This window comes from Mytilus edulis, chromosome 14, assembly GCF_963676685.1.
Source record: "Mytilus edulis chromosome 14, xbMytEdul2.2, whole genome shotgun sequence".
Lineage (NCBI taxonomy): Eukaryota > Metazoa > Mollusca > Bivalvia > Mytilida > Mytilidae > Mytilus > Mytilus edulis.
In genome coordinates, this window is record NC_092357.1 from 49,018,492 (window position 1) to 49,041,846 (window position 23,355).

Below are 23,355 nucleotides of genomic sequence, written 5' to 3' on the forward strand. Positions count from 1 at the left end.
GAAAGAATGAGAATAAGTTTAATTGTGGAACTGTGATTTTTTTCATGATAATAGCCCAAAAATAGGTAAAAATCGATGAAAAATGGGAAAATCATCAAAATCGGGCATTTTCAAAGGGCAGTAGTAAAAAAAGAAGTGCACCACCATATGATTTTTTCTTCACTAATTATTTTGTTACAGTCTTATAAACCAAAAAATCAGGTTAAGAAAAAAAGTTTAATTCAAGAAATTTTTGACTCCTCAGAGGTGTACATCCTTAAATCATGTCAGATCATTTTTTTCGATGTCATATAATATTATACAAAGCAAAGAATTGTGAACATGAAACAAGATCTTCTGACTTGTTTTCATCAACATTTCCTAATTATTTGTATAAAATTCACAACTACATGGATATCTTTAAATATATGGATATCTTTAAATATGCAGAAAATAATCAAATAAAGCACTAAATATATGAGCAACAATATCAACAAATATAATTTTAAAATTAAGAAGAGAGAGAAGAAAGAAGAAGAAAGACAGAAATCAGAAATGATCTATAAATTTTACATTTAAAGCATGCTTTGATAGAGACAATCCAACCAGTATGGCATAGTGACAGGTTTAAAAAAATTTTAACTTTCCATTCTTTTTTGCCTTTATACTGATTGGCAAAAGCAATATTGCACTTTGCAATAAAAAACCAGCTTATTTAAACAACTCACATTATGCATAAAATTTGGTTCATAACTGATTAGAGTTACCCAAGTCATACTCACACATACGCAACCTCAATCAAAACTGATGTTTAAAAACCAACGTGGCTTATTATGTGCAAGTCATATAACAAACAGCATTTTGACTAATAATATTGCCAAATGTAAACTATGACTGTTCGGGTTCTTCAAAATAATTGTACTGATTATTATGAATATTGACTACAGTGTTTATTTTACTTTTGATAAAAGTTCATCACATAAACTTGTTAGTTCTGTATTTTCTTGTATCTGAAAAGGAAAAGAAATTCATTTCAAAGTAATTATTAAATAAGAAATATTTGGGTACACAGAAGACAAACACAATTGCACATTGCAGTAATTAGTAGTTTGATGGTTAAGAGGCAATTGATAAAATTTCAATGTGATCGTTGAATCTGTTTGTAAAACTTTTTATCTATGAATCAGAAATGACTGATAACAATGTCTTTGTACACGAAAAGTGCGTCTGGCGTAAATACAAAATTTACTCCTGGTATCTATGAGGAGTTTATCTATTATAAACTTTTTCATTGGATAATAAAAAACTTCACGCCAACAAAAAAAAAAAGATGCAATTTTGGAAGACATAAAACAACATCAGGCCACAGTATGGCCATATACAGGGTGCTGTCAAGTTAGCTATAAGGCGCCAAAGTGTGAGGGGGATAGGAGGGGTCCTGATCCCGAAAACCGGGTCTTTAAAATATGAATTACAGAGGTCCTGAAATCCTAAAAAAAAAAATTCTCAGATCCCGAAAGGGTCAATCCTGAAATCCCGAGCTTAAAAAACCGGATCTGGAAGTCCTGATAAAGGTCCTATCCCCCCAAGTGTAAATACAATTCAAAAGAAAACACTGACAGCTGTATTTATGAAAAGACAATAAATGTAGAAAAAATGACAGACAGTAACCAATGAATACAGGCGTCTTATTGATTGTTAAAAGTGCAGGAGTCTATAATCTACCAATTCTTACTGTGGTAAAGGATATATGTATTTTTCTTATGCTTTTTTCACATTTCTTAAATAATAGGTTGAAGTTTAAAGTGAAATTAAATTGTCTTGCTTTCTTCTGAATTTTTCCATTGTAATGTCAAGTAAACTGGCAACTATGCCAGATGACGTCACAATTTTTTGCAAAAGGAAGGACAAAAATCATAATAGAAACAGATTCCACCACTGTAACTTTTGTGCAAGCGTCACGCTTAAAATATTAAAATTAAATGTCTCGAGTGAAATAATATCTTTGCAGTGATGGAATCTATGTTTCTAATTGTTAAAGTTAACAGATATTATAAAGATCATCACTACACCAATCAGATTCGGTCGAGCACTTAAATACAAATACCAAACCTACTACTGTCCAAGTTTTCTATTTTTCCATATCCCAAATCAACCTTGGTAATGACAAAAAATTGATTGATGGTTGGCAATTACGGCACTTTTAAGTTCCTCTTTTGTGCTGTTCAGTGGAGGAAGCTGGAATGCCCAGTGAAAACCATCTACCTTCAATTAGAAAACTAAGATAAAAATTACCTTTTGTTCTATCTGTGACTGTAGACTCTGTTTTTCATTTTCTTTACGTTGACATTCCATCTCTTTCCTCTTTAAGGCAACTTTTAACTTTGATCCTTCAGCTTCCGCCTCCGATTTCAATGTTTCGTTTTCAGTATTAGCTCTATACAAATAAGAAAAAAATTATTAAATCAAAAAGGTTGAAAGTACTTTTCATATAGTAATAAAACAACTTTAGGTTATTCTATATGTAGATATTTAAACCGGTAAAGATATATATGTCATAACTTTATAATATTTTAATTATCATCCCCAGAAATATATCACAAGACTTGATTTTAGTACATTTCCACCAAAATTGTCTCCCTTCAATTTGAACTTCCTGTTTAAATTTTGACAATATGGCTGTTCCCATGTATCATTAAATGATATATCAAATCAAGGCTTTCAAATTATAGTATTATCAATTACAATTCATTGAAGAATGGACAGCAAACTATATATGTTGATATTTATTTACAAGATTTTGCGTTTTGTTTTTATAGTATACAGACGATTTTTTAAACAGCAATGCCTGGACAAGTTATCCTAAAAAAGCAGGCTTGTAATGACTGTTGAGTCCCTTGACAACCATAATGTTTAGGAAAAAACAATAAACAATCATGAGATAATTGTGACAGCTTTAAGGTAGCACAATACAAAGATTTTTCATCCCCAATCAGACATCTTTAAACTGATCGATGTAATTCCACTCATTTTTCTTTAAATTTTATAAATGAGGTACCAAAAGAAAGAAGACAGATTAATCTTTCAAATTGTGATAATTTCATTATGACATAATTATTACATAATTAATTGTTATGTAATTAGTTGCCATTCTGTGATGTCCATACTTGAATGAATTTAGCTTCTTTGTTCTTCATAGCATCCTATTTTTTTTTTATAGATTCTTGCACAACACAGTTTGACCTCCAAAACTGTGTCTCAGATTTGTTCTATTGTATTTCATTCTCTCATAAATCTTCAATGAAGTTGGCAACATCAATTCATTAGAGACCACTAAGTTCAATTGGGTATAAAATTTGTTCTATCGATGTTTTTGGAAATCTGAGATACAGTTTTGGAGGTCAAGCTGTGTTGTACAAGAATCTATCAAATATTTTGGGATGCTATGAAAGACACTAAATTCATTCAAGTGTGGACATCACAATATAGCGACTAATTACATAATAATTAATTTTGTAATAATTATGTCATAATGAAATTATCACAATTTGAAAGATTAATCTTTCTTCATTCTTTTGGTACCTCATTTATAAAATATAAAGAAGGATGAAATGAATTACATCAGTTTAATGTTGTCTGATTGGGAGTGAAAAAATCTTTGTATTGTGCTACCTTAAAAGAGTCTTTTAAGAGAGGTGAGAACATGTATTTAGAGAAGGGGGTCTATATCAAATCTTGACTTTGCACCAAACACTTTTTTTAGTTATCTGACTGTGGTCATTAAAATGAAGTTACTGGTTGCTGAAAATTCTCATTTTAATTTTCCCACTTTGATTAGACTATGTGTTTTTGTTAATATCCTCAGGGAATGGGTAGAAATGGAATTCACTTTAAAATATCTTACTGTCCTCAGCTAGGCAATCAGGATGATAAAATATTCGCCCAGATAAAAATCTGATTGCCTTGGGCACTCGATAGGCTTAGGCCTTGCATTGAATTCTCTTTGATGCAATGTTTTTATAATTTCAATTTGTAAGCAAACATGATTTTCCTTGATTTACTATGAGGATTCAAAAATATTTATATATTCATGAGTCATTTGATGGTTTGTAGAAAGGAAATGTTTTAAAAGAAAACGATAAAATGATATTATAGAAATATTGTTAAAGTCATAATAAACGAGTGACCTGTGAAAAATAATGTTATTCCAATTCTTGAACCAATGCATTCAAACATCATAAACTTAGTCTTCTGTGCACGATTTTATCATTTTTTTTCACATAAATTTCGTATACTTGTCAATTTTTTTTTCAATCGGTCAGTGTTGTTGTGAAAATATGGCAGGTAATTAAAGTTTGTGTTTTGAAGCCGAAGTTTGTCAACAAACAACAAAAAAGCATGGATATTGAACACGTGTTTAACATGTACAATCAGATAATAGTTTATTTTAAGGACATCCATGCATATTGCGATCATAGGATTTTAACGAGATGGGTCACACTGAGGTCACTTTGCATACGGAAAATATGTTAGGGAATTGCTTCCTGGAAGGAAGCAATTAAAATAAAGTAAACTTCTTCTAAATATGAACAAATTAAAGAATTTTCTTCAGAAAAAAGTATATGTACATAAGTTTTTAATGAAAAGTATCCATTGAGTTATTAAAAACATTTGCATTATTTTTTTTAATTTGAGGTTTCTTATGACTTTAATTATGTAAATTCCAACTGAAAAAAATAAATAAAATAAAAAAATCCTCCTACTTTTGTAATTTAGCTTCTGCATCCTTTTTCAAAGCCTGCATTTTCTCTTCTGTAGCTTTAACTTTAGCTGTGCATTCATCTCCATACTTCTTCAAGGTTTCTTCATTCTATAAATTTACAAACTAAGAATTTAAAACCTCATCTTCACTTTCATTGACTTTGAAATATGATCAATGTATAAATGTTCAATGAGGATAAAATTGAGAATGGAAATGGGGAATGTGCCAAAGAGACAACAACTCGACCATAGAAAAAAACAACAGCAGAAGGTCACCAACAGGTCTTCAATGTAGCGAGAAATTCCCGCACCCGAAGGTGTCCTTCAGCTGGCCCCTAAACAAATATATACTAGTTCAGAGATAATGAACGCCATACTAATTTCCAAAATGAACACATTAATTATATTTCACTATGACTGACTGATGAGGAATGTCATATATATCAAGACCGATCGTCACTTTTTAAAAATTTACAAGCCCTATTAAAATGGCCTCCAACATTCACAGTGAATACTTTACTTTGAAAAATTCGAGCAAGTTCAGGTGACCTAGGTCAGACATACTTGTACAGCTTATAATGATTCTCGCCATTAATTACAATTGACCACTATCTCATGGTAACTGAAATATTTGTTTTACCATACAACAAAATTAATGTTCATAAGTAACCATGAAAATGAGTAGAAGACCAATATTGATTCTTCAGCTTAAACTTAAAAACGTATTCATGACTTGAAATGTTAGGTATCAGACTTGATCAGTTTTGAAACATCTCTTTTTTTCATCTTTTTAAAAGATATTAGTCATGTTAGTGGTTGTTTCTCATATGCTAAATTTTTAAGAACTGATATTCTCACAAACACTTAAGGTAATTTTCATCTCATATCATGTGCTGTTAAAAATTACTTATACATTTAAGGAATGACTGTAATATTTTTTCTATCTATAAAGAAATAACATAAAAAATGTGGTGCACACTGAACAACGCGTGTAACAGGTTATTTAACAGTGTGCACCACATTTTTTATGTTATTTCGAATAGACAGAAAAAATATTACAGTTATTTCTTATTATCTAATTCTAAATTCCATTTAAGACCGGCGTAAATCATGAAAAAACCGTTGATGTCGTCATGGTCACATGACAAAATTGTGTCTATGATATGATAAACAAAACGACCTAAGCCAATCAGAAGACGTGTTACATCCAACCTTAAATTATTTGTATATATCAACAGGACAAATAACATTTCATTGGATCTGAAGCATGACTATGGGAAAGAGCCTAGAAATTTTGTTTCAACAGAAATGAAGGAAAGAAAATGCCATAACTTACCAAATGTCTTTTTAATATTCAGAAAACTTTTTACATAGCTTCAATAGTTGATTCCATGGAACATTATTAAAAAAAAAACCCATAGAACATTTGAAATTTTAGGCAGAATGTTCTTTGTATCCATCTAAACAAAAAAGTTGAGTGGTCTTCAGACATTGCATTATTCTTAGACATAGTATTTCCCATCTGTCATGGTATTTGCTTTGTCAAAAAATACCCCAGCACCTGGAATTTCCTATTAAATGACAAATACACTGGCAAAGAAACAAAAATCTGAATAACTAGAAAATTTGTGAAAATAGCATTCTTTTGTCCAATCAAAAAACAGCACTAAATATTTTCAGACAAACATTTCTCTGATTTTTAAAACCTTACTGTAAGCTTAATTTGAACACACAACCTCAAGTGCTGATAGGCTAGTGGACTCTGTGGAACTATTTAGATCACTTAGCCATCAAGGCCCGAGATTAAGGATATAAGTTGCAATAAAATTATCTTACTGTTATATATCCTTGAAGAACTGTCTTTAATTTTTCATATCGCTGGTGAAGAAGTGACAATGTTGTTTCAACTGATTGTTCATCAGTATTTAGCTACAACAAAAAAGCAATCCAATAAATACAATTATTGTATAGTAATATAATATTTCCAACAGAAAGTAACCAAAAGTTAGTGTGCAATAAATTCTATTATTGAACTAGTGCAATAAATCTTCAAAATTCATGAAGTCATCAATGACAAAATATTAGTTTAAACCAATTTTTACTTTCAAATATTATATTACTATACAAAAAAAGGGTTATTGCATGAATCGCAAGCTCGTGCAATATAAAATTCTACTTGTGACAATATTCCCCAATATTCATGCAATAATCCTATAATATAAGAATGCCTGTGTGATTTTGAGATGAAAAACAGCAATAAAAGTGCTGTTCCTTTGCTTTTGTCCCTTTATTTGTTGTTGCTCTGCATGTATTGATTTTGTGTCAAGGATAGATAACCCATATCCTTTTTTCTTAATAATTTGGTAAGGGCTATATAGATCCCATTTAAAGGGATTTTGGAGAGATTGGCAAGGACTTCAAACACCCCCTCATAAACAACATGTTTTCTTTGTTAAGATGTGCATATGATTCAAACGTACAGATCTAGAACTATAGACGACCAAAGACCAATGTCCAAATATACCTTTTTGTATGCCCAAAATTAAAGAATTTTTAAACTGATAACTATTTAGAGGGGAAAATTGTCCTTTTGCATGCTCATAAAAACATTTGTCATGTGTGCAAAATGATTGAATTCTCTTGGTTATGAGAGGGATGGGGAGAATTCCCTTTCCATACCCCTATATCCCTTAAATGGAATATGGTTTGGGAGGATACAAAATCCATAAGAGGAGTTTGTTCAATATTTTATGAATTTGCACAATTTTCCAAAAGATTTGAAGTTCATTATATATTTTAAATAAAATGTATGGTTTATCAACATAATAAAGTCCATTCTACTATTTCTAGCTAGAAAAATCTTAAAGGTAACTGGAAGAATGCTTCAGAGTAAGAATTTTGTTTCTTAAATTAAAATAATCAAAATGCTGAGAGACAAGTTATTGAATTTCAGACTGGCAGCAAAAATGTAGGTCTGTGTGCAGTTGGTAAGAGTACAAAGATATATTTTTGGTCTTTAATGTCACATACTTGTTGTATTTTATCTTTTAGTTTCTTGATTTCTTCATCCTTTTCTTCTTTTAGTTTTTCTTTTTCTCCTGAAATACAGAACAAAATATTTGCATTACTAATTTTTTTTAAGTTAATCACACTGGAAACAATTTGTAATAGAATTAGTTAAAGTTTGTGATTGGTAAAAAAAAATACAAATATGTAAAAAAAGCAATTTTAAATATTTCAATCTGACACAACAATGCTGATCATGCCAATTTTTCATTGCTAAAAAATGATAGCATGGTGTTTAAATAAAATAAAAATAAAAATACATTTTCAATATTTAATCATGAGTTCTAATTACTTCTTACTTTGAAAAAATAAAACAAAAACAATAAAATCTAGATCAGTATTTTAGATAGTGTTTTTTTTGGTAAGTGAAAGTGAAAGCACACAGCTTTTCCACACAGTTTTTTATGATAGCATTCTTGCATTGGATGTTTTCTTAAAAATTAATTCTAGTATGGAATCAAGATAGTAACAAAATAATAATAAAGGATGATGTTGCAATGTGGAAAACTCAGGTATGTCTGCTTCTAAATTAGGTAAAAATGATATAAACAAAAACAAGCATATATACAACAAAATATTGACCAGAATAGGATATAAAAACAAAAGTGTAGTTTCCTCAATGATGCTTGGCAATCATAAACTGAAAACTTACCAATTAAATTATCAATTGTCTTTTCATACTCAGCCAATATAACCCTACAAATACATAAAAAAGATCAGTTAAGGTGGTACCTAACACTTTCACTAAAATTAATTTGGCTCGTTTAATTTTCATTAAATTTTGACAAAGTATTTACTTTGATCCTTTAACAAAAATATAAAAAATTCTTTTATCAGACAAGAGTGCACACGCTCAAAATGTCTCGCCTTCTTTAATAATCATTGATATTATGTTGATAGACCTAAATATAAAGCTTTATTACAACTGTCACAAAAACTCAACATTTAACCAAGAAAACGAAACATTGATCAATGAACCATGATAATGAGGTCAAGGTCAGATGAACCATGCCAGGCTGACATGTACAGCTAACAATTCTTCAATACAACAAATATAGTTGACTTATTGCTTATAAATTAAGAAAAACAGACCAAAACACAAACACTTAACACTTAGCAATGGACCATGAAAAGGAGGTCAAGGTCAAATAAAACCTGCGTAACAGACATATAGATCATAAAATATTTCCATACACCAAATAAAGTTGACCTAATGCATAAAGTATTAGAAAAATAGACCAAAACTCAAAAACTTAACTTTGACCACTGAACCATAAAAATAAGGTCAAGGTCAGATGACACCTGTCAGCTAGACATGTACACCTTACAATCATTCCATACACCAAATATGGTAGACCTATTGCATATAGTATAATAAAAACAGACCAAAACACAAAAACTTAACTATAACCACTGAACCATGGAAATGAGGTCAAGGTCAGATGACATCTGCCAGTTGGACATGTACACCTTACAGTCCTTCCATACACTGAATATACTAGACCTATTGCTTATAGTGTCTGAGATATGGACTTGACCACCAAAACTTAACTTGATCCATGAAATGAGGTCGAGATCAAGTGAAAACTGTCTGATGGGCATGAGGACCTTGCAAGGTACGCACATACCAAATATAGTTATCCAATTACTTATAATAAGAGAGAATTTAACATTACAAAAAATCTTAACTTTTTTTCAAGTAGTCACTGAACCATGAAAATGAGGTCAAGGACATTGGACATGTGACTGACAGAAAGTTTGTAACATGAGGCATCTATATACAAAGTATGAAGCATCAAGGTCTTCTACCTTCTAAAATATAAAGCTTTTAAGAAGGTAGCTAACGCCGCGGCCACCGCCCGATAACTATCCCTATGTCGAGCTTTCTGCAACAAAAGTTGCAGGCTTGACAAAAAATTACACTGGTTATATTCCTTTAACACTACAGCATAATTAAAACGTTTAGCTGACTTTAGAGTTATCTCCCTGTAGTGTTAGGTACCACCTTAATATTTATAAATCTTATATAATGTACCTTATTATGCAATCTTTTTTTAACATATGAATTATTTTGTGAGAGCCAATGATTCACAGGGCTCACGCTACCAGGCGACTTGGGCGAAGAAGTCGCCTTCCCGACCGTCACTTCGCTTTCCTTGACCCCCAAAAGCGAAAACAAGTCGCCCTGTTATTGACGATAGTCGCTTTCAGTCGCTTCCGTCATCGGACATTTTCAATGTTTACCAAGTTGATGAAACATCAATTTTTTACTGATAATTAAAGAAATTCAGACATAAACGATTCATTATCTTTAGAAAAGAGGTTGAAGCATTGTCCTCGCAGTGTGTAGCAGGTTATTTGATAAAAATACAACTTTTTATCACTTCATGCATTTCTGCAAGTTCCGGTGCTTGTTACTCGAAAACGTACATCAACCTAAATTTCGGCGGCAAAATAAGTTTGTTACTTCATTTAAACGTGATAAAAGTTGCCTCCAGTAAATGTTTAATCCATTTATTGCATTAAAACCGTCATGTTCCTTTCCAAATAACTTGTCAAACATCGTTTATTTTTGTAAATTTTCTTGCATTCGTCCGCCATTGACCGATTTCTAAACTACGGATCTGAACCGGACCAGCTATGACCGAAATCCGTACTTTTACAATAATTACTACGGACGCACGGATGGAACAGCTGACAGAAGAATATAGATCCCAAAGGGAAAAATTACGCATTCCACACGCATTAAGAGACTTTTGGTTACATCTAATTGATTGGTGTATATAATTCCCTATATTTTTTATGGATTGTTTCAAACTATTGATTAAAGTTGCTTAACTCTGAGACTATTCTACTAATATCAATATATTATGGCCCAGCTTAATAACTTTTATATTTTTTTTATGAGAAACACTGAATTTAATACACAAGATAATTTTTAATTAAATTGTAATTGATATATTATAATTTCTTTACATTTTTTAAAATAAATTTTTTTTAGTGCTAGATATTTAGTTGGTAGTTTCTCACAAGAACCTTAGTAAAACTTAAACAACTTTTAATTTCAAATGTTACTTTAATTGTAATTTTTTACTCATATGAATTGAACAACATAAAAAGAACATTATTTACATATGGCCCTTTATACTATTGTAAAATCCAAACATTGTAGCGCACCGCGCGAATGAGCACTTCTCTTTCAAATCTCACCACTTCTCCTTATCAGTTTCAAAAAGAGAAGTCACTTCTCCCTATAATTCTAAAGTAGTGTGAGCCCTGAATGAAATGAGGACTATTCCAGAAAAAAAATAGTGGACCATGAAATTGGGGTAAAAACTCTAATTTGGCATTGAAATTAGAAAGATCATATCAAAGGGAACATGTGTACTAAGCTTCAAGTTGATTGGACTAGAACTTCATCAAAACCTACCTCGACACCAAAAACTTTAACCTGAAGTGTAACAGAGGGACGGACACAGAACGGACACACAGACCAGAAAACATAATGCCCCTCTACTATCGTAAAAAGTGCCTTACAACCAGGGTTTCCGCTGGCGGTCGCCATTTTCGCAATTTGCGAAAAAATAATAATTGTGGCGATAAAAATTCGTCATTTGCGAAAGAATTTGGCGAAAGAAATATATATAACATTTATTTTCCTCCATCTTGTTTATTTACTTTTTTTCGAGTTTCTCGGACTTTACCCGATCAGACTATACTCGGAATTTACCTTGACCTCATTAAGATTTGGACAGAAAATCAATAATCAGCTGATTGCATTTATAGCTATCGACAACAAAGGACTAATTAATAAAGGTGTTGATTGAATTGTTTGACAACATGATATGGTTAAATGGCTTCCACTAAATGTCACATACATAATTTATTTACCACTTTGTGACGCACGTGTTTGAAGCAAACTTTTGACGTCTCCTTTCCTTTTGAAAATAGTTTAGAAAAGAAAGCTGTTGCGAAAAATGTTCAAAACCAAGAAAAATCTCCGATTTAAAACTTTAATTATCCATTTAATTAATATAGGTAATTGATTAGGGAGACTACTTTACAGTCGTTTGAGTGACACACGTCACGGTTTCAAGCATAGTTTTACGTCTCAACTTTTTATTTATGATAGTCAAGAAAAGAAAACTGTCGTTTAATATGAAGAAATATATCCAAAAGGTTGGGAACAACCCCTCGAATGAGAGTAGAAAAAAAAGATAAATTTTAAACTAAAAATATATTTATGTTACTTGGCGAAAAAAATAACAAAGTGGCGAAAAATATATTGTTTTGGCGAAAGAGGTGGCGAAAAAAATAATTGACCCAGGGGAAACCCTGCTTACAACTACCCATATAAATAATAAAAAGATGTGAGTTTTCCAATAATTATGTGTCACCTGCCATCTTCAAATAAATTAGCAAGAAATGTTTTGGAATTGGAAACACCAAAAAAATATACACAGAATTCAAATATGAAGTAGCCAGTTTACAACTTCTTGTGTAGAAAAGTTGGCACAACTTTGGCAGATTTCAGCTAACAAGGAGATAACAAAATAACAAACAAATATAGCAGAAATCTTTGACCAGGTGAGCAAAAAAATCCAACACTTAATCTTACATGATTTCATCAAAACTCTTGGCATTCTTTTTAGCTTTTTCGTCTCTGGAAGCTAATTCTGTCTTATGTTCTTCCATTATCTTTTTCATCTGATCTTCATACTGTTTTTTTATCAAGGCATATTCTCTTTCCTTTGCTAATATTTTCCCTTGAACTTCCATCAACAGGGCATGTTGCATCTTCTTCCAATCTGCCTCTGTGTATTGAAGAACCTTTAAAAAAAAAAAAGGAAAACTAATTCTGGAAAAGTGGTGGTCTAACGGTTTTGACCATCAAACTTTTGCACACGTTACAACTCAATTTTGGTATTTGCAATAAACAATTATAAATGCAATAGACCAGTGGAAAAGAGATGTTGAGAACTGTCACAGAAGTTTAAAAATCCATCAGATTAACATTTTAATTGCGTTATGTTTTTAGGGAATATCAAGCCGCTCAATGATCAAAATTAGTGTTTGTCAAACTGCTATATAACCAGTGTAATTTTTCTGATAAAATGGTTGGTTCGAATTTTTTGAAATTTTTATATTTTTGTTAAAGGGTCAAAGTAAATACTAAATAAATAAATAAATAACAAGCCAAATCAATTTTAGTGAAGGTGTTGGGTACCACCTTAATTTTAGAAAAAAATGTATGCACTTACTACTATGATTATTGTGGTCAAAACAATGGTAACCAGATGCTCCACAGTGCGCAGCTTTATACGACTGCAGAGGTTGAACCCTGAACGGTTGGGGCAAGTATGGACACAACTTTCAAGCTGGATTCAGCTATAAATTTGGACTGTGATTAAATAGTTGACACAGCATAGGTTTCTGACACAGAATGAATGTGGTCTAATGAACTTAAAATGTTTGTTTTGCCTTTGAGCAATTTACTATGCTGTTGAATATTAATCCTCTCAAAAAAATTGAAGAAATAGCAATGACTACTCATTTAAATACATCATAAAATACTAAAATGTAAAAAAAGTGCTTGTTATTACTGAATGGTAAAGATTGTTTTAATTTGTCAGTTGGTAGTAAAAGTGAATATACATTGTATATTGTATAAAACAATGATTAAAGTTGATTCAACTACTATTCTGGACAAAGAAAGATAACTCCAATCAATTGAAAATTTCTTGCTATTGCACAATATTGTGCAATTAGATACTTCTTGCTATTGCGCAATACTGTGCAATTGAAAATATTTGCTATTGCACAATACTGTGCAATTGAAAATATTTGCTATTGCACAATACTGTGCAATTGAAGATTTCTTGCTATTGCTCAATACTGTGTAATTGAAAATTTCTTGCTATTGCACAGTACTGTGCAATTGAAGATTTCTTGCTATTGCTGAATACTCTGCAATTGAAAATTTCTTGCTATTGCACAATACTTAATATAATAATTTTGGATCCTGATTTGGACCAACTTGAAAACTGGGCCCATAATCAAAAATCTAAGTACATGTTTAGATTCAGCATATCAAAGAGGCCCAAGAATTCAATTTTTGTTAAAATCAAGCTAAGTTTAATTTTGGACCCTTTGGACCTTTATGTTGACCAATTTGAAAACGAGACCAAACCTTAGGAATCTACATACACAGTTAGAATCGGCATATCAAAGAACCCCAATTATTCAATTTTTGATGAAATCAAACAAAGTTTAATTTTGGACCCCGATTTGGACCAACTTGAAAACTGGGCCAATAATCAAAAATGTAAGTACATTTTTAGATTCAGAATATCAAAGAACCCCAAGGATTCAATTTTTGTCAAAATCAAACAAAGTTTAATTTGGACCCTTTGGACCTTAATGTAGACCAATTTGAAAACGGGACCAAAAATTAAGAATCTACATACACAGTTAGATTCGGCATATCAAAGAACCCCAATTTTTCAATTTTTGATGAAATCAAACAAAGTTTAATTTTGGACCCTTTGGGCCCCTTATTCCTAAACTGTTGGGACCAAAACTCCCAAAATCAATCCCAACCTTCCTTTTGTGGTCATAAACCTTGTGTTTAAATTTCATTGATTTCTATTTACTTATACCAAAGTTATTGTGCGAAAACCAAGAATAATGCTTATTTGGGCCCTTTTTTGGCCCCTAATTCCTATACTGTTGGAACCAAAACTCCCAAAATCAATCCCAACCTTCCTTTTGTGGTCATAAACCTTGTGTTAAAATTTCATAAATTTCTACTTACTTAAACTAAAGTTATAGTGCGAAAACCAAGAAAATGCTTATTTGGGCCCCTTTTGGCCCCTAATTCCTAAAATGTTGGGATCAAAACTCCCAAAACCAGCCCAACCTTCCTTATGTGGTCATAAACCTTGTGTTAAAATTTCATAGATTTCTATTCACTTTTACTAAAGTTAGAGTGCGAAAACTAAAAGTATTCGGACGACGACGACGACGCCAACATGATAGCAATATACGACGAAAAATTAAAATTTTTGCGGTCGTATAAAAAAGTGACTAATTATTGCTATTACAGGAAATACTGCATACAAAATAAGTACTGGTTATTAGGTTGTCTGCATATATATATCATTAAATATCAGCTGTGAGTCATAATCAGTCAGGGGGAGTACTTGAACATGTTATTTTCATTTACACGAAGAAGTAATATTAATATACTTATTTATGTAAATTTGTAGGTTACTTAGACAAGTGAATATAATTTACTTGTTTAGGTAAAAAAAAACTAGAGGCTCTTTAGAGCCTGTGTCGCTCACCTTGGTCTATGTGAATATTAAACAAAGGACACAAATGGATTCAAGACAAAATTGTGTTTTGGTGATCATGGTGATGGTGATGTGTTTGTAGATCTTACTGTACTAAACATTCTTGCTGCTTATAATTATCTCTATCTATAATGAACTTTGCCCAGTAGTTTCAGTGGAAAATGTTAGTGAAAATTTACAAATTTTATAAAATTGTTAAAAATTGATTATAAAGGGCAACAACTCCTTAGTGGGTCATTTGACCATTTTGGTCATGCTAACTTAATTTTAGGTCTTACTTTGCTGTACATTATTGCTGTTTACAGTTTATCTCTATCTATAACAATTTTCAAGATAATAACCAAAAACAGCAAAATTTCCTTAAAATTACAAATTCAGGGGAAGCAACCTAACAACGGGTTGTCAAATTCATCTGAAAATTTCCTTAAAATTACAAATTCAGGGGAAGCAACCTAACAACGGGTTGTCAAATTCATCTGAAAATTTCAGGGCAGATAGATTTAGCCAAGTTTGGATAATTGGCCCAGTAATTTCAGAGGAGAAGATTTGTGTAAAAATTAACGACGACGGACGACAAGTGAAGAGAAAAGCTCACGAAGGGCCAGGTAAGCTGAAAATGGCTTAGTTATGTCCCTTTGACATTCAGATTTTTTAAACTTATATTATTATAGGTGAAAAAGTGATCCTATCTTCTTTTCTTAAATTCCTAGGATTTCTTTGCTCCAATAGAATTTTAAATTGTCTGCCTTTTGCAGATGTCTTTACTAATCATTTAAGTGTATTTCATGGACAATGAAAACCGAATTTGTCTGTTATTTTCAGAACACTGCTCATTTACAAGCCCCTAAGGAGCAATGTTTGAAGGCCTTCAGCAAATACTTAAGATCTTTGCGCAGTCAGTTTCTTTGTTGAATTAATAAGATGAAACATTTAACCCTAATTAAAAAAAGGATTATCTAAGCTAGGAAAAATCAGCAAAGCCATGTTTTTTAAATCTCAAAACTTGACAAATTTTGTAGGATTAAAAAAAAAAAATCACTTAATTTTTGAATTAAGGGGAGATTATTAAAACATTATAATTTACTTATATAAGTATATATTATTTTATTTCTTCAAGTTAATAAAAAGTACTTGTACAAGTAGTACCCCTTACTGACAATATGAATCTTTTTGAGCGCAGCAAACAAGATCAAAGAGGCTTCACATTGTGTGGAACAATATATGGGTGTTGATTGGTATTTTTTTACTGGGATAAATACCTCAACAATTCCAGAGTCTGAGTCCTGCACATCAGCTAAGTTCATTTTAATTCCTTCTGCCTGCTCACCAAGTCGATTCTGTAAAAAATAAACAAAGAGATAGTTTTTGTTAAAGCGTTCAATGTGCTATCTTTATCTTACAAGATAACATTTCAGGGCCTTTTATGGCGGACTATACAGTATGGGTTTTGCTCATTGTTGAAGGCCATACAGTGAAATATAGACGTTAATTTCTGTGTCATTTGGTCTCTTGTGCAAAGTTGTCTAATTGGCAATCATGTCACATATTCTTTTATATAGTTCAAAGAGAGACAGGTTCTTTAAAAATAATCTAAATGTAAAAACTGTCATAAAACCTCTGAAACATTGTTGTTAAATGAAAATAATTTAATTTTGGATGTAACGCATCTTCTGATTGGCTGACGTTATTTTGTTATGAGCCCATAGACATAATTTAGTCATGTGACCGTGACGTCATCAACAATTTTTCATGTTTTTTTACGGTTTAAAATGGAATTTAAAATTGAATTATAAGAAATGACTGTAATATTTTTTCTGTCTATTCGAAATAACATAAAAAATGTGGTGCACACTGTTAAATAACCCGCTACGCGCATTATTCAGTGTGCACCAGATTTTTTATGTTATTTCTTCATAGACAGAAAAAATATTACAGTCATTCCTTAAATAAGTTTTGAATTTGATGCATCCTAACTGCTTATAGGAATTAACCTTTAAACAAAATGAATGGAGAATGGGACAGATAATGCCCCTGATTGCATTAAACATAACAAAGGGACATAACTAAAGAAATGTAAAATTGACACCTCACAAAGGAGTAGGTCCGGTAAGGACAGATTTTGGCCTCAAATTTAAGGTTCATCTAACGAAAGATTTTGACCACTTTTTAAACACTTTTAAAAGGTAGATAGGGTGTCTTTCTCCATCTTGGATTTGGAAATACAAGAAAACAAGGTCTAGATCTTTTATAGAATATGCAAATCTTTAGAGTAGTAGGTAACTCATGTGTAAGAACTTCCACTTCGATATAGAAAATGACATGTTTTATCATATTTATGGTTGTATTTTACAAAAAACAGAAAACTTGTATTTGATAATTTTTTTTTTCCAACTTTGCCAAATAAGGGGAGGCAACTCAAATGCAAGGGCAGATAATTCAGATAAGGTAGCTTTTACACTGGATTGTGTTAGGAATTTACCTATTTTAAAATGTAGCAAGAAAACAAGTCCGGTGACCCCATTGTTTCTTTTTCTTAACTGAAAGCATACTATTAAAGCCATCTTTTCATATGTTATCTCAAAATTCTATGGTGTAGATTATGCTTTATTGCAGAAAATTGGGTTTTCCATGCATAATCTATACAAAATTTGTCAATTTTGAACACCGTGTAGCGTGAAAATAACCCAGGTGACCCATTCTTTTTATTATTATTTTTTTAAAAGCACGATATAAACTACATTTTGGCAAATTATTAAAAAATTCTATGGATTATAATTTAGACACCCCATCTACCTTAAGTGTCTATTTTATTTGAATCAATTAGTTTTTGTGAAAGATTTTAACTGATTTAGTCATTGAAAACGATTCGATTCAAGCTCAAATATGAAAAATCTACCAAATATGCCAAAAATGTCGCTTTTCAGATGGTTTTTGTCAAAAATGAAAGTGGCCGCATCCGTGTTCATCCTCAATCTTTATATATGTTATGAATTATCATAAAATACAACTTACATTTCAATATTAAGGATGAACACGAATGCGGCCAATTTCGTTTTACACGAAAACCGTCTAAAATTTGACTAAAATGCTAGAAATGTGAAGATTTTAGTAATTTAGCATGACTTGATGATGTTAGTACCGAATATTTATGCGTTGTATTGTCAAAAAACAGCCCATATTTATGTAGCTGAAGCATTCTACTGTCCAATAAATAACTGAAAGTTTACATTTTAACAATTTTGTAAAACTGCTATATTTTGGGGCCAAAAAAGGGTCTTACTGAACCTACTCCTTTAAACTTGATTTGTGTTTTATGCATGTAATAAGCATTGTGTATATTTGTCATAACATTAAGTTGAGGCAAACTTAAGTTAGGAACAAAAAATGAAAAATTCAAGATTTTTTATGTCTATAAACAGTCAGGGGACTTACTGAAATAAGTGCTTTTTAAATCACTTATTTGAGTAGCAAATTTGAAGTTTTGTCACAAATTGTGATTTTGTAGTTTTTCAAAAATTTTAAACACATAGGTTTAAATAATAACTTTTTGCTTCTTTTAAGTAGCAAGGTTTATGCCTTTGATGCTATCATTTAGCTGAAAATTCTATTTAGTTGAAAAAAAATCCTATAATAATGGCTTTATATATGAACTGATACTTTCTTAAAAGATTTTTCCCAGCAGTGGGAGTATTTTTCCTGTGAAGTTCAAGGTTTCATCTTTCAGATTATGTAATAAAATTCTACTGTTCCGGATAAAAATTTCACTGTTCAGGGGGTGTTGAAATTAGTGAGGGTTATTAAAAGAATGATACTTAAAGAAGTGACTTTTGGGATGGAAATTGAGGTCTGATACTCAAACAAGTGATTTTTATGTCATTATCCTAGATTCAGTACAAGGTCATCACCTGAAATGACCTGGTCATCTATACAACACAGATGTTGGTTCTGATAAGTTTAGAAACATAATTAGTTCCTGGATAATTAGTTTTCTATATTTAAGTGCTAGTCTTTGTAAGAAACAGGCAATTTAGGTAAAAATCAAAACATGATCAGAAAAAACCCACCGAGTTTAATAATCATGTTATTTAATACTAACCATCATCCTGAGTTAAAAATTATTAGTCTTTCGTTTGTGTGTGTCTGGTAATATCAAATAACTCGGTTAGAAAATTGGTTAGAATGATAGCAAATTACAGAGTTATCTCCCCTTTTTCGATAATTTCTAGTGCATTTCAACCAAATTGTATTTTCTATTACCAGAACAGAAAACGAAAATGAATGTTATTTTTGTGCATAACTACATATTATGAACTGAAATCAATGTCAAATTGGGTGGGGTTTTTGGTCATGTTTTCACCACTGCCTGATTCTTAGGCAGACTGGCACTTAAAGCTACAATAAAATTAAATCACTTCTTCTAGTGATTAATTTGTACTACTTAAATAGGTGATTATTAAAGAAAGACAACTCTAACTTCCAAACCTTTATGGAAATAATGTTATGAAGGACGCCTCTGGGTGCGGGACTTTCTCGCTACATCATGTACATTGAAGACCTGTTGGTGACCTTCTGCTGTTTTTTTTTTCAATGGTCGGGTTGTTGTCTCTTTGGCACATTCCCCATTTCCATTCTCAATTTTATTACTTGAATCAGTAATTTAGAAAATCACTTATTTTTAAAAGTAAGTCCCCTGACTGATAAAGCTGAATAACTTATGAACGGTAAGTGATGCTTAATTTTAAATAATTTATGAGAATTAACATAGATTTACAGTTGCTTGCAATGTGGGGTATTAAAATAGAATGCAAAGGATTTATGAATCTTCAATAAGTATGGTGCTATAAAAGAACAGGTAAGGTCAGTTAAAATATCAAGCCTTAAAATCAATGTTTTAGAAAGTACATATCTGTAAAATGGGCACCAGCTTGTTAAGGATATAATTTTTACCTTTCTGAGCTTATATACAAGATACCATAACATAGAAGATACGTAAATGAAGATTTAATAGATTTTTCAGAAATATAAAATCAAAATAAGAGTACAGGACAGTGGCAGAGCCAGAAATTTTCATAAGTGGGGGCCCACTGACTGACCTAAGAGGGGCCCGCTCCAGTCACGCTTCAATGATTCCCTATATAAGCAACAAATTTTTTCCCAAAAATGGGGGGCCCGCCTCCCCCCCCCCCCCCCCCCCCTAAATCCGCCTCTGCAGGAATACTGAACAAAGCTGAAACAAGTATATTTATGTGAAAAATACATGCAATCTTATACATTTGTATTTCTATCTAAAGGATATCTAATTTGTTGATATATGTGACCGGCCATGACATTTGCAGGCTTATGGAGGCAGAACGTCATTGTTAGAAAATTTGTGAAGAAGAGATAAACATTTTCCTTAACTTCTTTTTGGGGACGCCGAACTATACATCATATATAAGTTTTGAAGAAGTTTTACTTTATCGTTTGAAGTGAAAAATATTTGAATATATATTTTGAATTGATACAAAAAAAAAAAATCAAATTTCTGCTCTATAGATTTCCTTTCATAAATGAAGTCTGAAATATATCCATAATAAATGGACCGTATCAAATGCATATAAGAGAACACCTACTTAAAACTGTTACGCGTCGCATACTATGTATAGAGACATGCATAATAAATCTAAATTAAAAAAAGGAATTCTTAAAGCTTACTTTGACAAATTTTAAACTAACTTTATTTCAACAAGTTTAAATTACATGTTCTAAAATAGAGCTACAAAACAAAATGCTCTGCTCTATAGATTTTCTTTCATAAATGAAGTCTGAAATATATATATAATAAATGCACCGTATCAAATTAATATATGAGAACACTTACTTATAAACTGTTACGCGTCGCATACTATGTTTAGAGACATGCATAATAAATCTAAATAACAAGAGGCTGTCACAACGACAGCAAACCGGATTTATTAACATTTATAAGAACCATTACTGATGAATGGGGAAAGTGAAAATCGTCAATATCAAATTTGACCTACATTTTGTCTTCAGTATATCAACATATTAAAATTTGAAAAACTTAGATTGAATGGTTCATGAGTTTATGCAACAACGTGGATGGAAACGCCATTTTACGATCGTTCAAGAACCATAACTCCTGAACGGTAAAAGACAAAATCGTCATTATTGAACTTGACCTCTATTTTATCATCAGTAACAACATATTAAAATTTCAAAAGCTTTGGTTGAATGGTTCATGAGAAAATGCACGGACACGACAGGAAACACCATTTTTCAATCTTTCAAGAACCATAACTCCTGAACGGTAAAAGTCAAAATCGTCATTATTGAACTTGACCTCCATTCTGTCATTAGTAACAACATATTTAAATTTGGGAAGCTTTGGTAGAACAGTTCATGCGTAAATGCATGGACACAACTGGAAACTCCATTTTTCAATCTTTCAAGAACCATAACTCCTAAATGGTAAAAGTCAAAATCGCCATTATTGAACTTGACCTTCGTATAGCTGTCAGAAATAACATATTAAAATTTTAAAAGCTTTGGTTGAACGGTTCATGAGTTAATGCACGGACAGCATTTGATTGCCGCCCGCCCGACCGCCTGCCCGCCGTACATCCCCAAATCAATAACCGACATTTTTGTCACAAAAATCCGGTCAAAAACTAGAGGCTCTAAAGAGCCTGTGTCGCTCATCTTGGTCTATGTGAATATTAAACAAAGGACGCAGATAGATTCATGACAAAATTGTGTTTTGGTGATGGTGATGTGTTTGTACATCTTACTTTACTGAACAGTCTTGCTGCTTACAATTATCTCTATCTATAATGAACTTGGCTCAGTAGTTTCAGTGGAAAATGTTAGAAAAAATGTACAAATTTTATTAAAATGTTAAAAATTGACTATAAAGGACAATAAAAGAGGGACGAAAGATACCAAAGGGACAGTCAAACTCATAAATCTAAAACAAACTGACAACGCCATGGCTAAAAATGAAAAAGACAAACAGAAAAACAATAGTACACACGACACAACATAGAAAACTAAAGAAAAACAACACGAACCCCACCAAAAACTAGGGGTGATCTCAGGTGCTCCGGAAGGGTAAGCAGATCCTGCTCCACATGTGACACCCGTCGTGTTGCTTATGTGATTACAAATCCGGTACACAGTCTAATTTCGGTAGGTCATATTCATGAAAGGGAAGGGGATTACTTCTTAGGGGTCAATTGACCATTTTGGTCATATTGACTTATTTTTAGGTCTTACTTTGCTGTACATTATTGCTGTTTACAATTTATCTCTATCTATAATAATATTCAAGATAATAACAAAAAACTGAAAAATTTCCTTAAAATTACCAAGTCAGGGGGCAGCAACAACGGGTTGTCCGATCCATCTGAAAATTTTAGAGCAGATAGAAATTGACCTGATAAACAATTTCATACCCTGTCAGATTTGATCTAAATGCTTTGGTTTTTGAGTTATAAGCCAAAAACTGCATTTTACCCCTATGTTCTATTTTTAGCCGTGGTGGCCATCTTGTTTGGATGGCCAGGTCGCTGGACACATTTTTTAAACTAGATACCCAAAAGAAGATTGTGGCCAAGTTTGGATTAATTTGGCCCAGTAGTTTCAGAGGAGAAGATTTTTGTAAAAGATTACTAAGATTTACAAAAATGGTTAAAAATTGACTATAAAGGACAATAACTCCTAAAGGGGTCAACTGACCATTTCGGTCATGTTGACTCATTTGTAAATCTTACTTTGCTGAACATTATTGCTGTTTACAGTTTATCTCTATCTATAATAATATTCAAGATAATAACCAAAAACTGCAAAATTTTCTTCAAATTACCAATTCAGGGGCAGCAACCCAAGAATGGGTTGTCCGATTCATCTGAAAATTTCAGGGCAGATAGATCTTGACCTGATAATCAATTTTACACCCTGTCAGATTTGATCTAAATGCTTTGGTTTTTGAGTTTAAGCCAAAAAACTGCATTTTACCCCTATGTTCTATTTTTAACCATTGCGGCCATCTTGGTTTGTTGGCCAGGTCACCGGACACAATTTTTGAACTAGATACCCTAATAATGATTGTGGTCAAATTGGTTATATTTGGCCCAGTAGTTTCAGAGGAGAAGATTTTTGTAAAAGATAACTAACATTTACGAAAAATGGTTAA

The 23,355-nt window shown here is 31.7% G+C and overlaps 2 protein-coding genes across 9 annotated transcripts in view; one reads left to right on the plus strand and one right to left on the minus strand.

Annotated features, from left to right (window-relative positions):
• Positions 1-645: 645 nt before the first annotated feature.
• The window catches only part of LOC139502704 (transforming acidic coiled-coil-containing protein 3-like), a 40,973-nt gene continuing 18,263 nt past the window's right edge, over positions 646-23,355 (minus strand). For all 8 annotated transcript variants that reach the window (XM_071292264.1, XM_071292258.1, XM_071292263.1 and 5 more), the window contains 8 exons: positions 16,421-16,498; positions 12,425-12,636; positions 8,459-8,502; positions 7,771-7,838; positions 6,577-6,669; positions 4,743-4,849; positions 2,275-2,416; positions 646-989 (listed from right to left, as the gene is read on the minus strand). In XM_071292264.1, coding sequence (XP_071148365.1) covers positions 930-989; positions 2,275-2,416; positions 4,743-4,849; positions 6,577-6,669; positions 7,771-7,838; positions 8,459-8,502; positions 12,425-12,636; positions 16,421-16,498 — 804 coding nt within the window. In that variant the 3' untranslated portion in view covers positions 646-929. The remainder of the gene's footprint in view (positions 990-2,274; positions 2,417-4,742; positions 4,850-6,576; positions 6,670-7,770; positions 7,839-8,458; positions 8,503-12,424; positions 12,637-16,420; positions 16,499-23,355) is intronic.
• LOC139502705 (high-affinity choline transporter 1-like) overlaps positions 19,928-23,355 on the plus strand; it is a 55,045-nt gene continuing 51,617 nt past the window's right edge. The window contains exon 1 of the mRNA XM_071292266.1: positions 19,928-20,013. The gene's annotated coding sequence lies outside the window, so the exon portion shown is untranslated. The remainder of the gene's footprint in view (positions 20,014-23,355) is intronic.